The sequence below is a fragment of the Rhamphochromis longiceps genome, linkage group LG18 (genome assembly GCF_057381845.1).
Source record: "Rhamphochromis longiceps isolate RC_006_pf linkage group LG18, R_longiceps_female_GT1.1, whole genome shotgun sequence".
In the NCBI taxonomy this organism is placed as follows: domain Eukaryota; kingdom Metazoa; phylum Chordata; class Actinopteri; order Cichliformes; family Cichlidae; genus Rhamphochromis; species Rhamphochromis longiceps.
The window spans coordinates 5,904,485-5,923,825 of record NC_140574.1 but is presented as its reverse complement, the minus strand read 5'-3'; the positions used below and the strand labels follow the sequence as shown (position 1 = coordinate 5,923,825).

The 19,341-nt window shown below is 38.6% G+C and overlaps 1 protein-coding gene across 3 annotated transcripts; it reads left to right on the top strand.

Moving 5' to 3' along the window:
• Positions 1–2,793: 2,793 nt before the first annotated feature.
• LOC146647593 (tripartite motif-containing protein 16-like) lies at positions 2,794–18,621 on the top strand. Of its 3 annotated transcripts, XM_085388502.1 has the most exons (6): positions 2,794–3,203; positions 3,287–3,463; positions 6,346–6,422; positions 12,037–12,124; positions 12,828–12,882; positions 13,644–18,621. In XM_085388502.1, the coding sequence occupies exon 6, from the start codon at positions 16,482–16,484 to the stop codon at positions 18,150–18,152; it is 1,671 nt and encodes a 556-aa protein (XP_085244628.1). In that variant the 5' UTR covers positions 2,794–3,203; positions 3,287–3,463; positions 6,346–6,422; positions 12,037–12,124; positions 12,828–12,882; positions 13,644–16,481; the 3' UTR covers positions 18,153–18,621. The 3 variants fall into 3 exon arrangements, 1 of the variants encoding a protein (XP_085244628.1); XR_014908414.1 differs by lacking the exons at positions 12,037–12,124; positions 12,828–12,882; positions 13,644–18,621 and adding an exon at positions 8,090–12,014 and having other exon boundaries at positions 2,797–3,203; XR_014908413.1 differs by lacking the exons at positions 12,037–12,124; positions 12,828–12,882; positions 13,644–18,621 and adding an exon at positions 8,090–12,014 and having other exon boundaries at positions 2,797–3,203; positions 3,287–3,467.
• The last annotated feature ends 720 nt before the right edge of the window (positions 18,622–19,341 follow it).

Genomic DNA, 19,341 nt, shown 5'->3' with positions numbered 1-19,341 from the left:
ACTTGCAAACTGAAAAGGATCATTTCTACATTAGCATCACATCATTTTTTTCGCACTGTGTCAAAAACTGATCACGTTTTGTTTTTGGCTTTGTGAACACACCGAGTGAACCTGACAATCGTTGATGGTCTCATTTCTTTATATTGAATGTTAATAGATTTAACCGAATGGGGAGCTTCGTACTTGTGGCAGTGGGTTCAGAGGATTATTCATTAACATGCATGATCTTTTTAGAGAGAGGTGTTGCTTTTGAATGGTTGAATGTCATTTATTTTTGCTGTGCAGTTTCACAAACTGAACTCGACTCGCCACCATTGCATTGGGGTGAAAGCAAAAATGTCAATGATTTCAGCAAACAAAAAACACAAAAAGCTTTGACATGCACGCAAAACAAAGTCACTTTCCACAGCCCAGAACAACAATGGCGAGAAATAAAACACTCATTGTAATTAAATGTTCTGCATTTGACTCCTGACATACAGCTGGATTAAAAACCTGGTTTGAAGTTCAAGTGAACAAAATGGGTCTAAAATACAAATATATAAAAACACATTGATTGTTAAACAGAACAGTGATGGACTGACAGACTAAATTACATCATTACTTTTAAGTGTTCATACTGTATGACATCATTAATCTGTAACGTCATTAAATTAATTTCAATGTTTCAATCAGACTGCTGATGGGTAACCAGATTTTTGGAAAGCTTTGTTTAAGCCTTGCTTTGTTTAATGTTGTGTATTTAATTTTCTCTAAGTCTAGCACATTTCCTAATTCCTTCAGCTATTTATGAAAAGTTTAAGGTGTTTGAAACTTTCAGAATTTTTCCAGAACCAGCAGAGTTTGTTTGTTTTCTAACAATGCTGAATAAGAAAATGGCTGAACTATATTTTGATCTATGTTTGCTGTCTCGGTCCATTTCTCTATTCAGTTTTCACGAATGATTTGCCGTATGTCCTGGATAATTCTCATCTTGTAATGTATGCTGATGATTCTACCATGTGGCAACTGTGTCGAAATGACAAGTGTATTACAACACGATTTGCTTAAATGTATCCAAATCCAAATATATGTTCATAGGAAGTAGAGTACGCTTAGTCAACAGCCCACAACTAAATCTTTCCATAGCTGGATCGGTATTAGAACAGGTCACCCAGATTAAATTACTTACCATACCATAAACCACCACCTTTCATGGTCTCAGCACATTGACTATTAAAATTGGGGCAGGGCATAGCTATTATGACCCTGATGAAGGCCACAAGCCGAAACGCGTTGGTCAATTATTAAAGTGTTCATCTTACCTCAAGTGTTGCTGGAGTTCCTGCACAGGGCATAGCTATGGCCAGGAAAAGCTTTTATATTACTTCTTCAGTTATGAAAAATGTCATTAATGCACTAGTATTATCTCATCTAGAGTACTGTTCAATCATTTGGTCAGCAGCTAATAAGACCGATCTGAACAGTTAGTCCAGAACAAGGCGGCCAGATTAGTGTTAAGGTGTTCATATTATACAAATATCAATAAAATCCATGATAAACTTTCTTGGCTTTCTGTACAAGCTAAATTATACTATGGCTTACTTGTATTTTTAAAGAAAGCAATACTGTTAAACACACCATATTGTTTTTCTGCTCAGTCGCAGCATCCAGATGAAATACATAATCAGTACACGATTTTCAACAAACCGCAATTTACTAACTCCTCGAGTTAAAAGTAACTTTTTGAAAAACTCTGTTATATTTAGAGCATCTTTTCACTGGAATAAGTTGCCTTATGCAATTAGAGAATTGGCTTCTATTCATAATTTTAAAAATCACTTAAAAGCCTATTTAGGCAGCTTTTAAATTTAATTTATTAGAAATACTGTAAAAGGGCAATGTCATTTGTAATGGAAACTTGTTATTATTATATAAATATAAATATTTATATGCTTCACAACTGTAAAACCTTACTGTGGATGTAAGAGTCAAGTTATGCGGATATTTAGTATCCACTTTATTGTGTAATATCTTATTTGATTGTATTTGATAGTTTGGGCCCCAGAAAGACTAGCAACCACTGTTGTGGAAGCTAATGGGGTTCCTTATAAAAAGACAAATAAACATGTACCCAAATACTATATCTCTGGTACTGATCTCTGGTAAACAATGAAGTGTCCAGCAAGTCCAGTTTCAAGGGATAAGTCCTTTCTCAGGCAGCCAAACATGGCACAAAGATCAGTTTGAAGTGTGATGATGAAGCTTGTTTTAACATAAAAATGAAAAATCAAAAGTGCTTACATTAAGGTAAGCACTGTTTTGGTATGATGAATGCAAACAGAGCCATGAAGTCACAAACGTCCCTGCTCTGCCTCTAAAGTAATGTGGTCTCTCAAGGTTAAATCACTATTTCAACACAACTGGCTGGAAGCCTTTTTAAGGTTACATCCTCTATATTCTCCCATATTCTTGAGCACTCTCAACTTATATTGTTTGCTGAAAAGAAGGGTGGTATGCAGTCAAAATGGTCTGCAGTCTCTCCAAATAACCAAAATTGGGACAACCCAGAGGAAGAACACATCACCATTCAGCTCATCCCCAAAGACAAAAGTGTCCCGCTGTACATGAATTAAACAGGAGAAAAGGGGGAAGAAAGAAACAGTATAGGTGGGCAGTTTTCAGGGGGTGTCTGAAACAAACACAACTTCAAAGCAAGATGGAGAAACAGCTTCCAGTTCGGTCCATCCAGGTCGAGACTTGTGGGGTGGTACATTTGCTCAAAGGCAACTTTCTAAAGTGTAATAACTAGGGATGGGTATCGAAAACCGGTTCTTGTTGAGAACCGGTTCCCACTGTTTCAATTCCTTGGAATCGTTTGCCACTTTTAAAAACGATTCCCTTATCGATTCCAGTCGCCCCGAATGACGTCATCACGTTGAGTAGCGTCTTTTACCCAGTAGGAAACACGGCGCCTGAGCGGCACAAACGCTCAAAAGTTTGGTTACACTTTATGAGAAAGGATGACAACAGGGCAACGTGCAATACTTGCAAAGTAGAGATTTCATCAAAGGGAGGAAACACTACGAACATGCAAAAGCATTTGCTCAAAAAACACGCGATTGCTTTCAACGAATGTCGTGTTTTTGATCCGCTCCGGACTAGCGAAGCTCAACCCAGCAGCAGCGGTAGCGTTTCCACGTCCTCTCCCGTTAATACTGCAGGTAACTAATCAATTAGCATTGCATATTATGTTAGCGCGATTTACCTCATTACAAAACCTGCTATTACTGTGCGTTGCATTTAGATAACCATGATGAGAGAGACAGAGTCTGGCTGGCTCAGATGCTGGGAGTTGTCGCTGCAGTCTACCGGTAGCATCTCCTTTCAGGCCAGGATAGACGAATGTCACCGAGCAGTGTCTAAGTTTGTGGTCAAAGGCTTGCACCCATTTGCCACAGCACATGCCCCCGATTTCACTTTGGTAGGTAAGTGAATGTGTTTAATTGTAGGCAGGGACATTACTGGATATTCTTGTGTAATTGCTACAGAATAATTTATGTTAAACTTTGTTATTGCTACAGGAGAATATTTATTTTATTATTTTACATATACATTTTTTTTCCTGGGGACCCTGTGACACCCCATTGAAGAGCCGTAGGCTGGATCTCTTAAGATCTCACTGTTGGGTTTGTAAGGCCATGTTACTCCTAAATTTCTATCTTGTTCAAAGAGAAGATATAAAACAAAGTTCTAAGCTAATCGACTTTAGTGTTCTCCTTTAAAAAAAAAAAAAAGAATCGATAAGAGAATCGATAAGGAATCGAATCGTTAAACAGAATCGAAAATGGAATCGGAATCGTTAAAATCTTATCAATACCCATCCCTAGTAATAACAGTAAGTTCAGACTGAAGACATCTGAGTTGGTAAAAGCTGACAACGTTGTCACATTTGTTCACAATGTAGAAACATTTTTTCTTATTAATGAGCGTGCACAGGTCCATATAAGCTGATGTAGTGTAGTGTTTTATAAGCCACCTCTGTCTTAGTTTGGTGCCTTGACATGTCAAACATGATGATACTGACCACAAAGAAATAAACTGGTCCGCCAGGAGACCTTGATTTTATGTTTTGCTTTTTTTGTCCAGTTGCAGATTTATTTCATTTTATTTTCACTTGCTTTTTACTTTCTTTACCTTCTGGCTAGGTCAAAGAGCTAACAGCTATTAGATTGAATCTATAGAAACTACTGAATTAAAAATATCAGTTTCTCATCGGTACCACTTCACACTGGAAAACTGACATAAATATTAATATATGGTATAATAATACTTGTGCATGAAGCATTTCCACCAAAAAACATTTTGTGGGTAAATGATCGACACCAATTGCTTTAACAAAACATTATTAACTGTATTAACTTATGCCCTGGGAATGACAACGACCTAAATAAGTCACAAGTTGCATATTTCTTTTTATGAGTTTAAAGTAAATGATCTCATTTTCCAAGTCCCAGTTTGCACATTACAGATCTCATCAGACAGGCCTCCAAGCTAATATTTGTCTCCTTTTTAAAATATAATGTAGGTTATTTAGCTCATCGTGTTGCCTTCCACACTCTTGAAATACACATCTGCCTTAGACTGCAACAAATTAACCTAATTGGTAACAATAAACAGTTGCTGTAGTTTTATAAGAGGTTTTATGTTAAAATGACAAAAACTGTTCACAGTACGAACTCGGGGCAGGTTTACGGGCTGTGTTTTTAGCTGCTTCTTCTTCTTAAAAACTGTACTTGTTCCATCCTGTGTTTCTGGGGCCTCAACTTTTTGAATGTAGTTTCTAACTGTTTATCAGCAGCTGACAGATGTGTTGAATGCTCAGTAGGTTATACAAAGATGTTTTCGGTGGGCTTTTTGGGAGATATGACACTTACCTTGCAACCACAGCATCCAGGGATGGATTTCAGCTGTGAATACAAACTCAACAATAATGCAGGAAATGCATCAAAAATTGTTAAAAGATAAAATTGTCGATATTTGCACCCATTCACCTTCAAGTTTTTTGACAGAACAAAAACCCGCTAAATTCTCTGGGCAGCACAAAAGTCTGCACAACTGTCGTGGTGAAAGTGGCAGACCAACTGACTGACACCGCCATGCCAGCATGGCTAAAAGTAGCTGCTATTTGGCTTTAAAATATCTTAATTTCCATAAAAGTGCTTCCACTGAAAAATAGAACACAAAAGTGTGTCATGTTCAAGTTCAAATTTTTATTCGCCACATGCAGTGGCAGGTGGCCCTGCAGTGGAATGAACCCGCCCCCGACCTTACACACACAACACAGACATCACATGGGGATACAAGTCAGAGAACGGTTGCATTACAGAAAAACCACTGAAATGTACACTACAATGGGAAAGTACAAGAGGGAAAAAAGGGCTATAGGAGGACAGCATGAGAACAGGAAACAAAAAAACTCCTCTGCACAGAAAGCACATAAATGTCCACAGTACAACATTATAGAGCACGTGACCAGCAACAGGGGTGGGTAGGGGATGAGGAGTAATCCTAGGCAACACAGCAGCCATCCTGCCAGTGCGCCGACTCTCCAGCGGGGGCTCAAACCCGACCGTGTTCCCCAGGAGGATACAAGCATCGAAGGCGTTGGAAGGGGAGGGGGGATGAGTGAGTGCTTATCAGTGTAAGTATATGTGTGTGCGTGTCCATAGTTCAGCTGAGATAGTGTCCTTCGCCCTGCCAGGCTAAGTAAGCAGTCTACCAGCCAACCCAGGTGACCTTGCATAGAGTGGGAAGAACAGTCTAAACACAGTTGTTATCAGGGAGTTTTGTTCAGCTCCAGCTATGAGCCCACAGCTGGCGCCAAAAGGATAGCCACATTATGATGGTGGTTTTTCTTTTGTGCGAACAGCTCATGAGAATTTCAAAGCTGTTCTTTAAAACTCCGACACGTTCAGAAACATGAAGACTGTTTTGCCCTGGGGTCATAAGAAGTTTGAAAAAGTGGGTCACAAAGCACGAGACAGTGATACAGGCTGTGAAGCTGTGTTGTGTTTTCCTTGGAGTTCCTTATAAGTTTGCATGCACTTTTACTTCCTGGTTAGGGTTATGCAACTACTTGGTTTAGGAAGGGGATAAAGGCCACCACACCACCTTGATTCTTTTCTGTTTCAGACATTCTGCTGTAGATTTGGGCCAAGCTGTAACTCTAGGACAGACGGCCTAACATTTGACCCTTTTAACATTTTTCTAATTGAACTGTTATGAACTTTAACATTTGACTTGCTAACTGAGGCCTGTAGAGTCTGAAATGTAAATCTTGGGCTTTTCCTCTTTGTATTGCAGAGTTGGATTTTCAGGATGAATTTGCTGGGGTGTCCACTTATGGAAAGACCATCAGCTGATTTGAGTGTGTTTCACTTGTGAGTAATCTTTCTTAGTGCAGTAGAATTACTTCAAACATCTTATAACAAACCCCAGAGTGTCATTTCTATTTTAGATGACTTTATATACTATTTTGAAATGCACTGGAAGCATCAAGTGCTGTGTACGGCAGGCAGGAATGGAAGACCCAAAATCCAGACTCCGGGAGGCAAACATGAACTAAAGACTTAGATTTATTACTTGGTGGCAGGAAAAACAGGAAACAAACTAAACTAGAAATAGTAACAAGGTTTAGACAGGCAGAACATACAGCACAGAATGAGGGAGATCGCAACACGGGACAGAGGGAGACGCTGAGATAAATACACAGAAGGATAACGAGGAAATGAGAACACATGAGGAACACAGCAAATAACCACAACCAGACAGGGGAAGCAAAACTAAACATAACACATGAGACGAGATACCTTCAAAGTAAGAGGAGCAAAACAACAAATCACAGGGGACTACCAAAATAAAACAGGAAGTATGGCTAACACATGCAACGAGAACATGACTGGGGAAACATGGATAACATGACAGGAAGGGGAACACAGAAGGAAACATGAGGGAAATAGGAACTCACAACAAAGACAATCACAGCCACACAGAGGGAGACACAGAGGGCAAAGACACAAGGGGGGAAATACTAACTAATACAAATCTAAACAGGGACAACCTCGGCACTAGAGAATCAACTTAACCAAAGACGACTTAAACATGAGACATAATACAAAATGACATCAAAACACAAGAAAACTCAAAACGCTGGGTCAATGATCCAGGATCGTGACAGGAAGTGAGAGACATGTTCCCTTTTTTTGCCATAACCCTTTTGCATGTGACAAGTATTCATTTATATCACCTTCTCTTTTTTGTGCCATGTATTCATGTCAGTTCATATTCTCTGATAACGGTTTTCACAGTTTGTGTTTAATGAACTCTCTCCCTGAAACAGTGGGAGCCTTTCACTCACTCTTACTCACTTAGTTGCTTCTGTAAAGCTGAATTGTTGATGGCAGCAGAGAAAATGAGACACAAAGATCATAGTTTTGCTTCACTGCATGAGGGAGCCCTCCCTATAGGAGGAAGCTGTAACCGTCTGGGTAATTGGAAAGTAATCTGTTCTTTCTTTTAGTCAGCTCTCTCAACTCAGCTGGGACCTGAATACAAACAAACAGGAACAAGTTTAAAGAAATCTCATCTTGTTGTTGCTTCATGTACAAATTGGATAAGATGCTCTAGACATTTCATTTTTTAGTACAAATGTTCTTAGCATAATTGTATATTCCTTATAATTTAAAGTGAAAGAAAACTGGTGGTAGGTTGGGGGGATTTTTAGTACCCAAGACCTGGATCACTCCAGCACTGAATCAATGCTTTGAATTAAGGCTTTGAGGCCTCAGTGTTGTCACTGCAGTAGATCAAGCAGTCAATATAATAATCCTGACATGTTTGTATAGTTGCATGTAGATCAAGTGTAAGCATACCACAGGTTATTATTTATTTATTATTTGCTACTACATAAGTCATATTAGGTAAACTGACATAAGATTTGATGCCAAGAAGCATTTTTACAACAAAGAAATAAATGACCAGACACAACTTTCCTTACATTTCATACAAAGTTTTGATGGTTTTCCATGTTTTTGTTTGTTTGTTTCAGAAATACTAGAACATGGATTCTCCTTTATCGAGCTATTTCACTGCTAACCTCTAAATCCTCTCATCTCCAGAAACCCTGGATGGATGGATGTTAAGACATTATTACTTTATTGCAACAGCAGAGAGTCCAGCCAAACTGATCATTTCATCAGAGCACATTTTTAACTTTTCAGTGGTTGTTTGTTTTGGGGAACTGAGCAGCAGTTAGCCTGGGAAATAGCTAGCAACACTAGATTTAAGGAGATAGCAGCATAACTAAAGGCTGGTTTAGCATCACTGCCCTTTTTATTTAAAAATAAAGTTTTATACCCTATATCTTAAAAGTGGCGTTTGGCCTCAATTATGATCTCTGGACCTGAACTCCACGTAAGACTGAATGATGAATAATTCAACATAACACTGGATGAGAGAAATTAAGGCATGCACCCTGGCAAAATAAAAACACAATGAAAGTGAAAAAAAGTGAAAATGAAAAGTGTTGGTTGTTTGTAAATGATGTCGTACTTGCATAGGTCCTGTCTACTCACAGCACTTTCTGCTACATGTCTCATGTACCCAGTCACACACATTCATGCAGCACTTCTATCTGTGCCTGAGGGCTTTAGCCAACATTCACACACGCTGATGGACTTGGGGTTCAGTGTCTTGTCCAAGGATACTTTGGCATGTGGACTGGAGGAAACTGTGGACCAATCCACTGACCCTGTGACTGGTACCAATTGTACCACCTGAACCACAGCTGGGACAAGATTAAAGCTGCTTAATAAAAGAAAACAGCAAGAGCAAAAAATAAAGAACACTTGGGAAAGTCCGAATAGAGATGACATGTGTTCACTGCTTGAGCCGCAATCTACTAGCTAACCTGAGTGAAGGAAAAGATTTGTCACGATTAACCTCTAAAGTTGGCAGCTCCTTGTAATGAATCATTTGACATTTCCATTTACTGCCAGTCTTTAGTGACTGAAACACTAACATGTGAAATTGGCTGTCAGAATTCACAGTTATGTTCTGCAGCAGATTTTAATCAAACTTCATGCAGCCTGGCGGGCGTTCATCGGCCTTCCTGGTGATTTAATTGGCCAACACCTTAGCGTGCAAGGTGAATACAGCATGAATCACACAGGCTGCCATAAACAAAGTTATGCCCAAGACACATATTTGAAATTAAAATCAGCTGAGGACCTCGGTGCTGCTGCATACACACCTCCACACCACGTTATACACCTGAACACCACAGGGCTCATCAAACCTGTCACGATGAGCCAGACGACTGAAAATATGTTGTTTTTCTTTCTGGAATTTATTTTTTACTTAGAGATTGATGTTCTTTAAGTAAGTTTAAAAGTATTTAAGAGATTTTTTTTTTACAAATCATTATCAATTCAATTCAGTTTTATTGATATTGCACCAAATCACAACTACAGTTGCATCAATGCCTTTTCTATTGTAAAGTAAAGAACCTACAATAATACAGAAAACAGAGAAAACACCAACAATCATATGACCTTTATGAGCAAGTGCTTTGGTGACAGTGCTGCTGGGTTTTAATACAGTGAGCCTATAAAAAGGTGTCTGTCTCTGTCATTTCCCATAAATGACTCTTTTTATCTTTAATCTCTTTTTTGTGCTACAATCAGAAAGCGGTAAAATATACTTAATAAAGTATAAATAACTTTTTTCATGCAGCTGTACTTAAAGTAAAAAAGAAAAGAACGTGACCCAGTTTGGGAAGTTACTTTCTCAATAAAACTTTATCACTGAGTATTAAAAGTTTTGAGGCAGAAGTTGAGGAGACTTTTGCACATCCCCATGCTGCTGCTGTGAACGCTTCATTTTATCAGATGTAGCTTTAACATGACCGTGCCTCTGCAGACGGCTGCAGCTCAACGTCTGCAGGTTTATGGAAAATAAAGGCGTTTACGGCAACAGTCGCTTTAGATCGCGCCTGTCGCATCCAACAAAAAGTCAGCGCCTTTAGCTACAATTAAAGGAAATTTAATCCATCAGCAGGCTTTTGAGAAGCAGCTCAGAGCAGATAAGAAATGTACCGTAGCTGGAGACGACTCAGTGCCTGCTCAGTTTTATGAAAGAAATCTTCAGTCTTTCAGTTCCAGCTGAGGACTCCAGAGGTATAAACATCTGTTTTGTTTCCTGGAGCTCAAAGAGTTTGTCAGAGTCAGAATCCACAGACTACAGACGAGCTCTTTTCCCCTCCAGTCCTATCAGCACATCTCCAGTTTAAAGCTTATACATGAAAATGGAAAGTATTTACTTAAATCCACCTGCTCTGTCAAACTCAGTTCATTCAATAAAAACAAAAACATCAGAATAACTCAAATGATTATGAGATAAATCAGTTAATTTACAGCCAGAAAATTAATCTGCCTCAATTTTTATGACCGAGTTTATTGTTTGAATAGTTTTTCTCTATTTCTGCTTCCTCAAATCTAAATCCTGCAGATTTTCTTTAGTTCTTTACTTCATTGTGCATGTTGGAGTGTGTACTGCACTGAAGGTTGGATGAAACAGATCAGTTCCTTAGACCAGCCGGTGAAGAGATTAATTGAGAAAATAAAGAGCAGATTAACCAAATAAGACTTTCCTATAAGGCGAGATCCTTTTTGACCTGCAGGGGCCTAAATTTATCCGCAAGGTATTTTTTTAGGTTGGCTGGAGGAATTTGTAATTAATTAATTAATATTTGTAATTAATTTTTATTTATGTAAAGCATTTTTTCTATTAATACAATATAATCACATCACTTATGTCTTATTTTTTGCAAAAAATCTTTTAAAATTTATTAAATTGTACCTGCACATGTTGTATAGCAATATAATTTTTTCTGATAAAGGCGATGATTATTCCTCATTTATTATATTTAGATCCCTTATAACAAAGGTTTCAAACATAAAGCTCGGGGGCAGAATCAGCCTACAGAAACTGGAAAATGTGAAATGCATACAATTTTAACATTTATCACTACTAATAATAATAACAACAATTTTAGGTTTTCTTGACATTATAAAGAATCCCCCTTAGTTGCTATTCATACTACACCAAAGAGGTGACAGTTAAACAATTAAAGTTCCTGGGTTTTTTTTTCCACTAAATTTTTAATTTATTTCTTTGTCTTTTTTTTTTTTATAGTGGATTCTTGAAAATAGGACATTATTTTTAAGTTAATGAAAGACTTTATATTTTATAATTACAGGACAGTCTGGGGAATCAACTAAAAGAACTTGTCTGTAATTTTACACATTAATCGTGCAGCTTCACATGTCCGGCCCACTTATGATCAAAGTTACCTGTAAGTGGCCCACAGTGTAAAATGAGTTTGACATCCCTGTCTTATAGATTCTGTGACATGATTAGTAATACTCAGTAACATCCATCAACCTCGGGTTTCACTGGGCAAAAGGCAGCGTTCACCCCAGGGGCGGAGCGTGGGGGTGGCTTACTGGGCTTAAGCCCGGGTTGTTTTGTCAGAAGCCCGGGGTCTTTTGGAGTGTAATTTTTCATAGTTAGATGCCTGGCTGACAACTGTATAAAACAAAAAGTACACACAATATTCGAAGCACATAGTGCACACTGTGGGAATTTACGACTGTGCGTGAATCCCCCCTGATATTGGTATGATTCGAGCTCAGGCACTAAGCAACTGAGCGAGGGGGCAGGACAGCTGCTGCCCGTGAGTGCGCTGTTGGAGAAACGGAGCCAGCCATACTAAGGAGAGCTTAAGTTTGACCAGGTACCAAAGAAAATCATTCGTACCGTACAAATAATGTAAATATGACGGTGCATCACGAAAGATTGATATCAAACTGATCACTTGACCAATATTACGTTACTTGCTCTTCGAGTGAATCAACAAATGGCGAAATGAAAAGCCGAACAAATGCTGTTTCTTTAGAGAGTCTTAGCTTACGTGTGTTTATTTCATATTTTCAGTTCTTACCCTCCCCGACTAAATCGGTTTCAGTTATGCACTGAAATATAAGAATGGACATTAGAGGCTTCTTTCAAAGAAAAAACTCAGGTAAATGTTATTTTATATATTATGCTTTGTATGTTGTTCAGTATATTTCTATGCAAAACAAGAGGGATTTCAGTACACAGCAGGATATTCACATTTGTAACCAGATATTTACATACACTTTAGGGAGAAAACATAAAGCATTTTTACTGTACAACATCAATTTAGAGTAAACTTTTGTTTTAGATAAATATTGAAATATATTTTGAATTAGTTAAATGTCAGAATAAAGAGAGACAGAACTGTCTATTTATTATCACTTTCATCAAATTTAGGAGTACATATACACTAAGTTTATTGTTAATTAATAAGAAAACTCCAGACGATTCCATTCTGAGCTGAAGAAGCTTCTGATAGGTTAGTAGAGTCCATGTGACTAAGTTGGTGGCACAGCTGTGGATGCATATAAGGCAAAACACAGAGCCTGTTTCTGTGACATGGGAAAATCAAGAGATATCAACCAAAACACCAGGAAAAGAACTGTGGAGCTCCATAAGTGTGGCTCAGTTTGAATACAATTTGGTGCCATTTAAAATTAAGAAATACAGATAGTTTCTCTCTTTACTCTTAAAGTTAACAGATATGTTTTTTATATTTATCAATCTAAAAAAATAAACATTTTGTCTGATTTGATGTTACAATTAAAAAAGTGTTTTTATATGAAGAGTAAATATCTGGTTTCAACTGTATATTTGATGATTGTCAGCACAGAGAGGGAGAGAGAGGAGAACGAGGACAGAACAGAGGTGGAACAAGAGCAGGTGAGACACACATGTTAGTCAAATGGTTGTTTACCAAAAGTATCACCGTATCATAGGTACTCATGTATCTCGTACCTAGTGTTTCTTTTTAGGTTTGTTATTTTTCAAATTCTGTATTTATTAAGTTCTGCAGGCTTGTTTGCACAACAAGGCTAAATAATTATATAAACTTTTCTCAATCTAAATAGTGGACTTTGGTAGAATTAAAAAACAAGTGTAGTGCAGGTCTATGATGATTTTTAGTGCTATCATCTAGTTCTGATTGTGGTTCTGTCTTGGTTAAGTCCTCAGTAGTCCTGATTTTGAACTGTTGTAGTCCTGTTTTAATTCTGGATCAGTTCTGGGTCTGGTTGAATTGGGGTTTAGTCCCTGTGTCTTGATACAGCCCTGACCTTGTTCTGCCTCGCTGCTTAATTAAAAAACTAGTTTAAGGTGTCCTGCACATGTGATATATATATTTCCCTATATGAAGTCATTCTTTTTTGAACAAAACTCAAAACAGAGCCTATTAATCTTTCAGTCATTTCTACACCCCCCCCCCCCCCCCCCCCCCCAAAAAAAAAAAAAAAAAAAAAGAAAAATCCCACATGCATACTACCCTTTGGGCTAAGCCCCGGGTGTTTCAAATGTCTGGCTCCGCCTCTGGTTCACCCTGCACAGGGTTAACACACAGTGACAGAATAGAAAAGAAACAATAGAAAATATTTGACACAGAGCACTATGGTTACTGGTTTTGTCTCACCTTCCTTGACTGAAAATAGGAGGCCTGGTGCTCTGGCTCTGCAGGGATGACATGAAACATTGAACAGACTGCACCCCGGCAGCTTTGGAAACTCCTGTTTTGGATGGTTTGACACATGAACCAGAAGCTTCTGCATGCATGGACACTGGAGGCACCAGCCTGAGGTTTGATAACACAAGACCATCATTCTGCCCTAGAAACAGGAAGATAATCTGAAGTTACCTTCAGGTGCTTTTAAGAGACTCTTCAAATGGAATCTGAAAACTGAACTTTACAGAATACCTTTCAATGAAAAAGGTTAATGTCTGACTGTCATGCTCCTGGGAATTTGACCCAGGTTTTTGAGTTTGTTGGACATTTTATTCATTCTTCAGAATTATGAAATAGTTAGGTTCAGGTTTTGAGAGCCTCTGAGTTTTGTTGCTTATGTTTCTAGTTGGTTCCTTTTTCTGTTCATGTTTGTCCCCTTTTCATGTCTAGTCTGTATTTGTCTCATCTTTGTGTTGTCTTTAGTCTCTCCTGTTGTCGTCTCTCTGTCTCTCTATCATCTGTGTTTTGTCCTTTTGTCTCCAGGTCTGTTTATTCCCCAGTATCAAGCTTACATGTCTGAGTCTCAGTGTGCATCACTTGCTGCTTTATTTTGTTCGTTTTCTGTCTCCTATAGCTGAGCCACATTTAGTCATGCCAACATATTAAACGAACAATATATGATACATCTATATATACACTGTCAAAGATACTTGTCTTTGAGTGAATATTTAAGGTGATAGGAAATATAAATAACTGCAACTTGAATCTTTACTGAAGCTCAGTATTTGACACAGAGTTCAAACTCACTGCTGTAATAACTAATAATGATTAATATAATAACTATAATATTGGCCATATTATATTTACATTACCAAAGTGAGATGACTTTAGTCTCATGAACAACATTAGCTAATTGTTATTTACTAGCTAATCTTAAAATGACCGTTCAGTACAGAAATGAAGCCCAACAATCATGTTTTACAGTCCTGTGGTCTCAGCCTCAGATACTTATTAAATCACACAGAGCTCATGTAGAAACAAATGAACAAAATATCTTCTCCTTCATTTCTGTCAAACAAAGCTGAATGAAACGTTTCCAGCTGTTAGTATCATGGTTGCTAGGCAACCTGGGCAGCGCGACGGAGGCTTTAACAAGCCTACAAGCCTCGCACTTCCGGTCTTAGCGGTCTTTGAGTACGCGGACCTTGAGGACCGTTAAGGCTGCCTACTTTATTGGGATACAGCCCTTGTCATGAGCTCACGCTTGCTGTGTGTCTTGTCTGTGTTGTAGTCTAGCTTCCTAGTGAAGTTCTTTGCACTATGGTTGCCTGCAAGTCCAGCAATAAAGCTGCCTTTTAGGTTCACTTCTGCATCTGAGTATCTGCATGTTGGGTTTATGCCTCTGTCTGCTGCACAGCACATCATGACCAAGACAGTGTTAAATTATTGAAACTGTTCCCTGCTGTTGGTGGAGGTTTTGTCCACAATATGGAGTTACTAAAGGTCACAAAACATACTTTCATAAAACAAAAACATGTAAAATTAGATTAAATATTTCACTGACACTTGAGAGTAGTAATACACCTTAAAAGTGTCGATTCACTTTTAGACACTGATTAACAGAAGAGACGTGTAAAGACTTTTGGGAGGTTTTTGAGAAATGTGAATTTGTGAAACCTGTTTGCTATGGGGATGTTTCTCAGGTGGTTAAATTGGATGAATATTTGGCTTTGCCCTCAAAAAAAAAGTTTAATTGCCAAAAAATATTTAACTTACCAAAGAATTTCTCCTCAGTTTTCTATTTAAATATATAAAATAGGAGAATTTGCAAAATAACAGAAAAATGTTCAAGTTCAATGTGAAAACAAAAATGTTAAAGTGAAAAAAACGCAGTTCTCTGTCCTTGCAGTGAGTTTCCATCTTTAGCAAACTGTTATTAATCTGTATTTAAGTTCATTTTGTCTGAGGATCTCCTCACCATGAAATAATCATTCGATCAGGAGCTGGGTCTCAGGTCGGACTAGAGGTTTGTTTTGATGCCATTTTATTACTTACAAGCTAATATCGCCATCTGGTGGTTATACAGTTTATGACAAAAGTTAATGCTTGCCATTTAAAGACTGCTTTCAAAAGAGGACTGAAGAGTCGTTTAGCTTCTAGTTTAATCGGCTTTGCTGTGCAATCTTTGCTGCCAACAGTGTAACATTTAAGATGTACATGAAAGTTAATGGGTAATTATGATGATCTTTACCACAAAGATTTTAAATGAAAGAATAAACAAAGGGCATGAAAACTGATTCTTATGTCTACTGTGTATCTTCAGTGTGAATGTTGAGTTATATTTGAGTGTCTGCATATAAAGCACATACTAATGTATTGTTTCGAAATACATGGTGGTACACAGGAAACATTACTAAAGAATGTAGAATTAGAACACTATCTGTATTTGTTTTTTAAATAGTTTTACATATATTTTACCATTTAAAAAATAAATAATCAAGAAATCAAGCTTGCTGCCAGTTAAACCAGTTTGCCTGGGTCAGACTTGTTACTGCGTGCTGTAACCAAACATACCACACCCTGCATCATGTGATTGGCTCTTGGTCGCTCTGTAAGAATATTTCTTTAGTGCCTCCCTTCACAGATGTGTCTGTATCAGGATGGGTCTAAACAACATGGTGTAAATGCAGTTGCTGGTGAGCCTCATTTCCTGTAGGAGGTGAACAAGAGCAGAGATCTGTTTCCCTTCAGAGCACAGAGGTTGTTTCTGTTCAGAGGAAGTGAAACTGTCTGACAGTCACTGAGAGACGGTGAAACGGCACAGCACATGAATCAAATGGATCAAACAAAATTCTGCTGTTCAGTCTGTTTGGATCTACTGAAGGATCCGGTGACTATTCCCTGTGGACACAACTACTGCATGAACTGTATTAAAAGCTTCTGGGATGAAGAGGAAAAGAAGAAAATCTACAGCTGCCCTCAGTGCCAGAGGACTTTCACAGCGAGGCCTGTCCTGGAGAAAAACACCATGTTAGCAGATTTAGTGGAGGAGCTGAAGAAGACTGGACTCCAAGCTGCTCCTGCTGATCACTGCTATGCTGGACCTGAAGATGTGGCCTGTGATGTCTGCACTGGAAGAAAAATGAAAGCCTTCAAGTCCTGTTTTGTGTGTTTGACATCTTACTGTGAGAAACACCTTCAGCCTCATTATGTAGCAGCTCAGTTAAAGAAACACAAGCTGGTGGAGCCCTCCAAGAAGCTCCAGGAGAACATCTGCTCTCGTCATGATGAGGTGATGAAGATGTTCTGCCGTACTGATCAGCAGAGTATCTGTTATCTCTGCTCTGTGGATGAACATAAAGGCCACGACACAGTCTCAGCTGCAGCAGAAAGGACTGAGAGGCAGAGAGAGCTGGAGGTGAGTCGACAAAACATCCAGCAGAGTTTCCAGGACAGAGAGAAAGATGTGAAGCTGCTTCAACAGGAGGTGGAGGCCATCAATCAGTCTGCTGATCAAACAGTGGAGCACAGTGAGAAGATCTTCACTGAGCTGATCCATCTCATCCAGAAAAGAAGCTCTGATGTGAAGCAGCAGATCAGATCCCAGCAGGAAACTGAAGTGAGTCGAGTCAAAGAGCTTGAGGAGAAGCTGGAGCAGGAGATCACTGAGCTGAAGAGGAAAGATGCTGAGCTGAAGCAGCTCTCACACACAGAGGATCACATCCAGTTTCTACACAACTACCCCTCACTGTCAGCACTCAGTGAGTCTACAGACTCATCCAGCATCAATATCCGTCCTCTGAGCTACTTTGAGGATGTGACAGCAGCTGTGTCAGAGGTCAGAGATAAACTACAGGACATTCTGAGAGAGGAATGGACAAACATCTCACTGACAGTCACTGAAGTGGATGTTTTACTGTCAGATCCACCAGAGCCAAAGACCAGAGCTGAATTCTTAAAATATTCATGTGAAATCACACTGGATCCAAACACAGCAAACACATGGCTGTTATTATCAGAGGAGAACAGAAAAGCAACATTAATGAATCAACAACAGTCTTATTCTGATCATCCAGACAGATTCACTGGACTGTGGCAGGTCCTGAGTAGAGAGAGTCTGACTGGACGTTGTTACTGGGAGGTGGAGTGGAGAGGGAGAGAAATTGATGTAGCAGTCGCATACAAGAATATCAGCAGAAAAGGATATGGGAGTGAATGTAGATTTGGACATAATGACAAATCTTGGTCATTAGATTGTGACAACAACAGTTTTACATTTCGGTACAACAACATCCAAACTCGTGTCTCAGGTCCTCGTTCCTCCAGAGTAGGAGTGTACCTGGATCACAGAGCAGGTATTTTGTCCTTCTACAGCGTCTCTGAAACCATGACTCTCCTCCACAGAGTCCAGACCACATTCACTCAGCCGCTCTATGCTGGACTGTTGATTTACTATAGTGGACTTGAAGATACTGCTGAGTTGATTAAAGTGAAATAGACTGAAGTCTTTCATATTGTGGGTTTAAATCTGTGTTTTAGTTTCATTTTATTTTCTCTCCATCATTTCTGCACAGAGATCAGCTGTCAGTCAAACATTATGGGTGGTACCTCCACATCTTCTAGTTGTTCTCTTGATGTTTCTGAGTTTTTAAAGGAGATCTTTCCTGTGACTGTTTATGGAGGCTATCACTGCTCATCATCATTTTGATTTACTAAAATATTTCTCCACATGAAAATGTAAACTTCTCTATCCTCTAAATGTTTCTGGAATATTTGTCTTGAAAAATGTCGACATTTCTCTTTATGAGTATGGCAGACCATGTGTGTGTGTTTGTGTTTGTTTTTGTCAAAATCATCAAACAAATGAGGAAAAACTGTGATTTTAATGAATGAATTCATATATTGTGTTGATGTTTTATTGTGTGAATAAACTGGAAGGTTTGACTATAAATCAAACTTTGAACAAAGTCTTTTCTTCTGTCTTCATTCCAGGATCTCACTCAAATCTGACGCAGAAAATATGAAACTAATCTGAGAGAATAACTGAAGCAGTTTTCCTCCTGAAGCATCACAAAGTTCAGAGTTCATGTTTAGAGCAGAAGATTCAGCAGTCGTTCTGTGACCTTTCAACTTTCTTCACTAAAACAGCTTCATTACAGAGAAACAAGTCACATTTTCTTCATGTTCTTAAGTCCTTTCAAATGTTTTTAATGGTCCTTGAATGCAGCACCAGTGTGGCAGGTTTAAAAGGTCACTTTCTGTTGTGTTCAAAGATTTCCTTCAGATATGGTCTTTAATCAGTAAAGCCAGTGATACAGCAGTGTCATTAGCTGTGTTATTGGCACCAGGCTGTGTTTATGTATGTGTTTAATTCTGTCTGAGGATGTCTTCAGCATGAAATGATCATTTGCTCAGCTGCTGTGTCTCATCTCTTATCAGACATTGGTTGGAACAGAGTTTTGTTGCTGACCATCTGACAAGAGGGTGAAGAAAAGCTTCAGGCTTCATTTGGACACTACGTTGGACAGAAGTCTCCACAAAAATGACTCAGAAACACAAATATTATTAATGAAAGTCCAAATGTCAAAAAGGGGTCATACATGATCCTGAGAAATGTCCTTGAACATTTGAACATGAGTCAGAGGGTTGTCAGGTTTCTGCACTGCATCGTGGCATCAAGCCTGAGA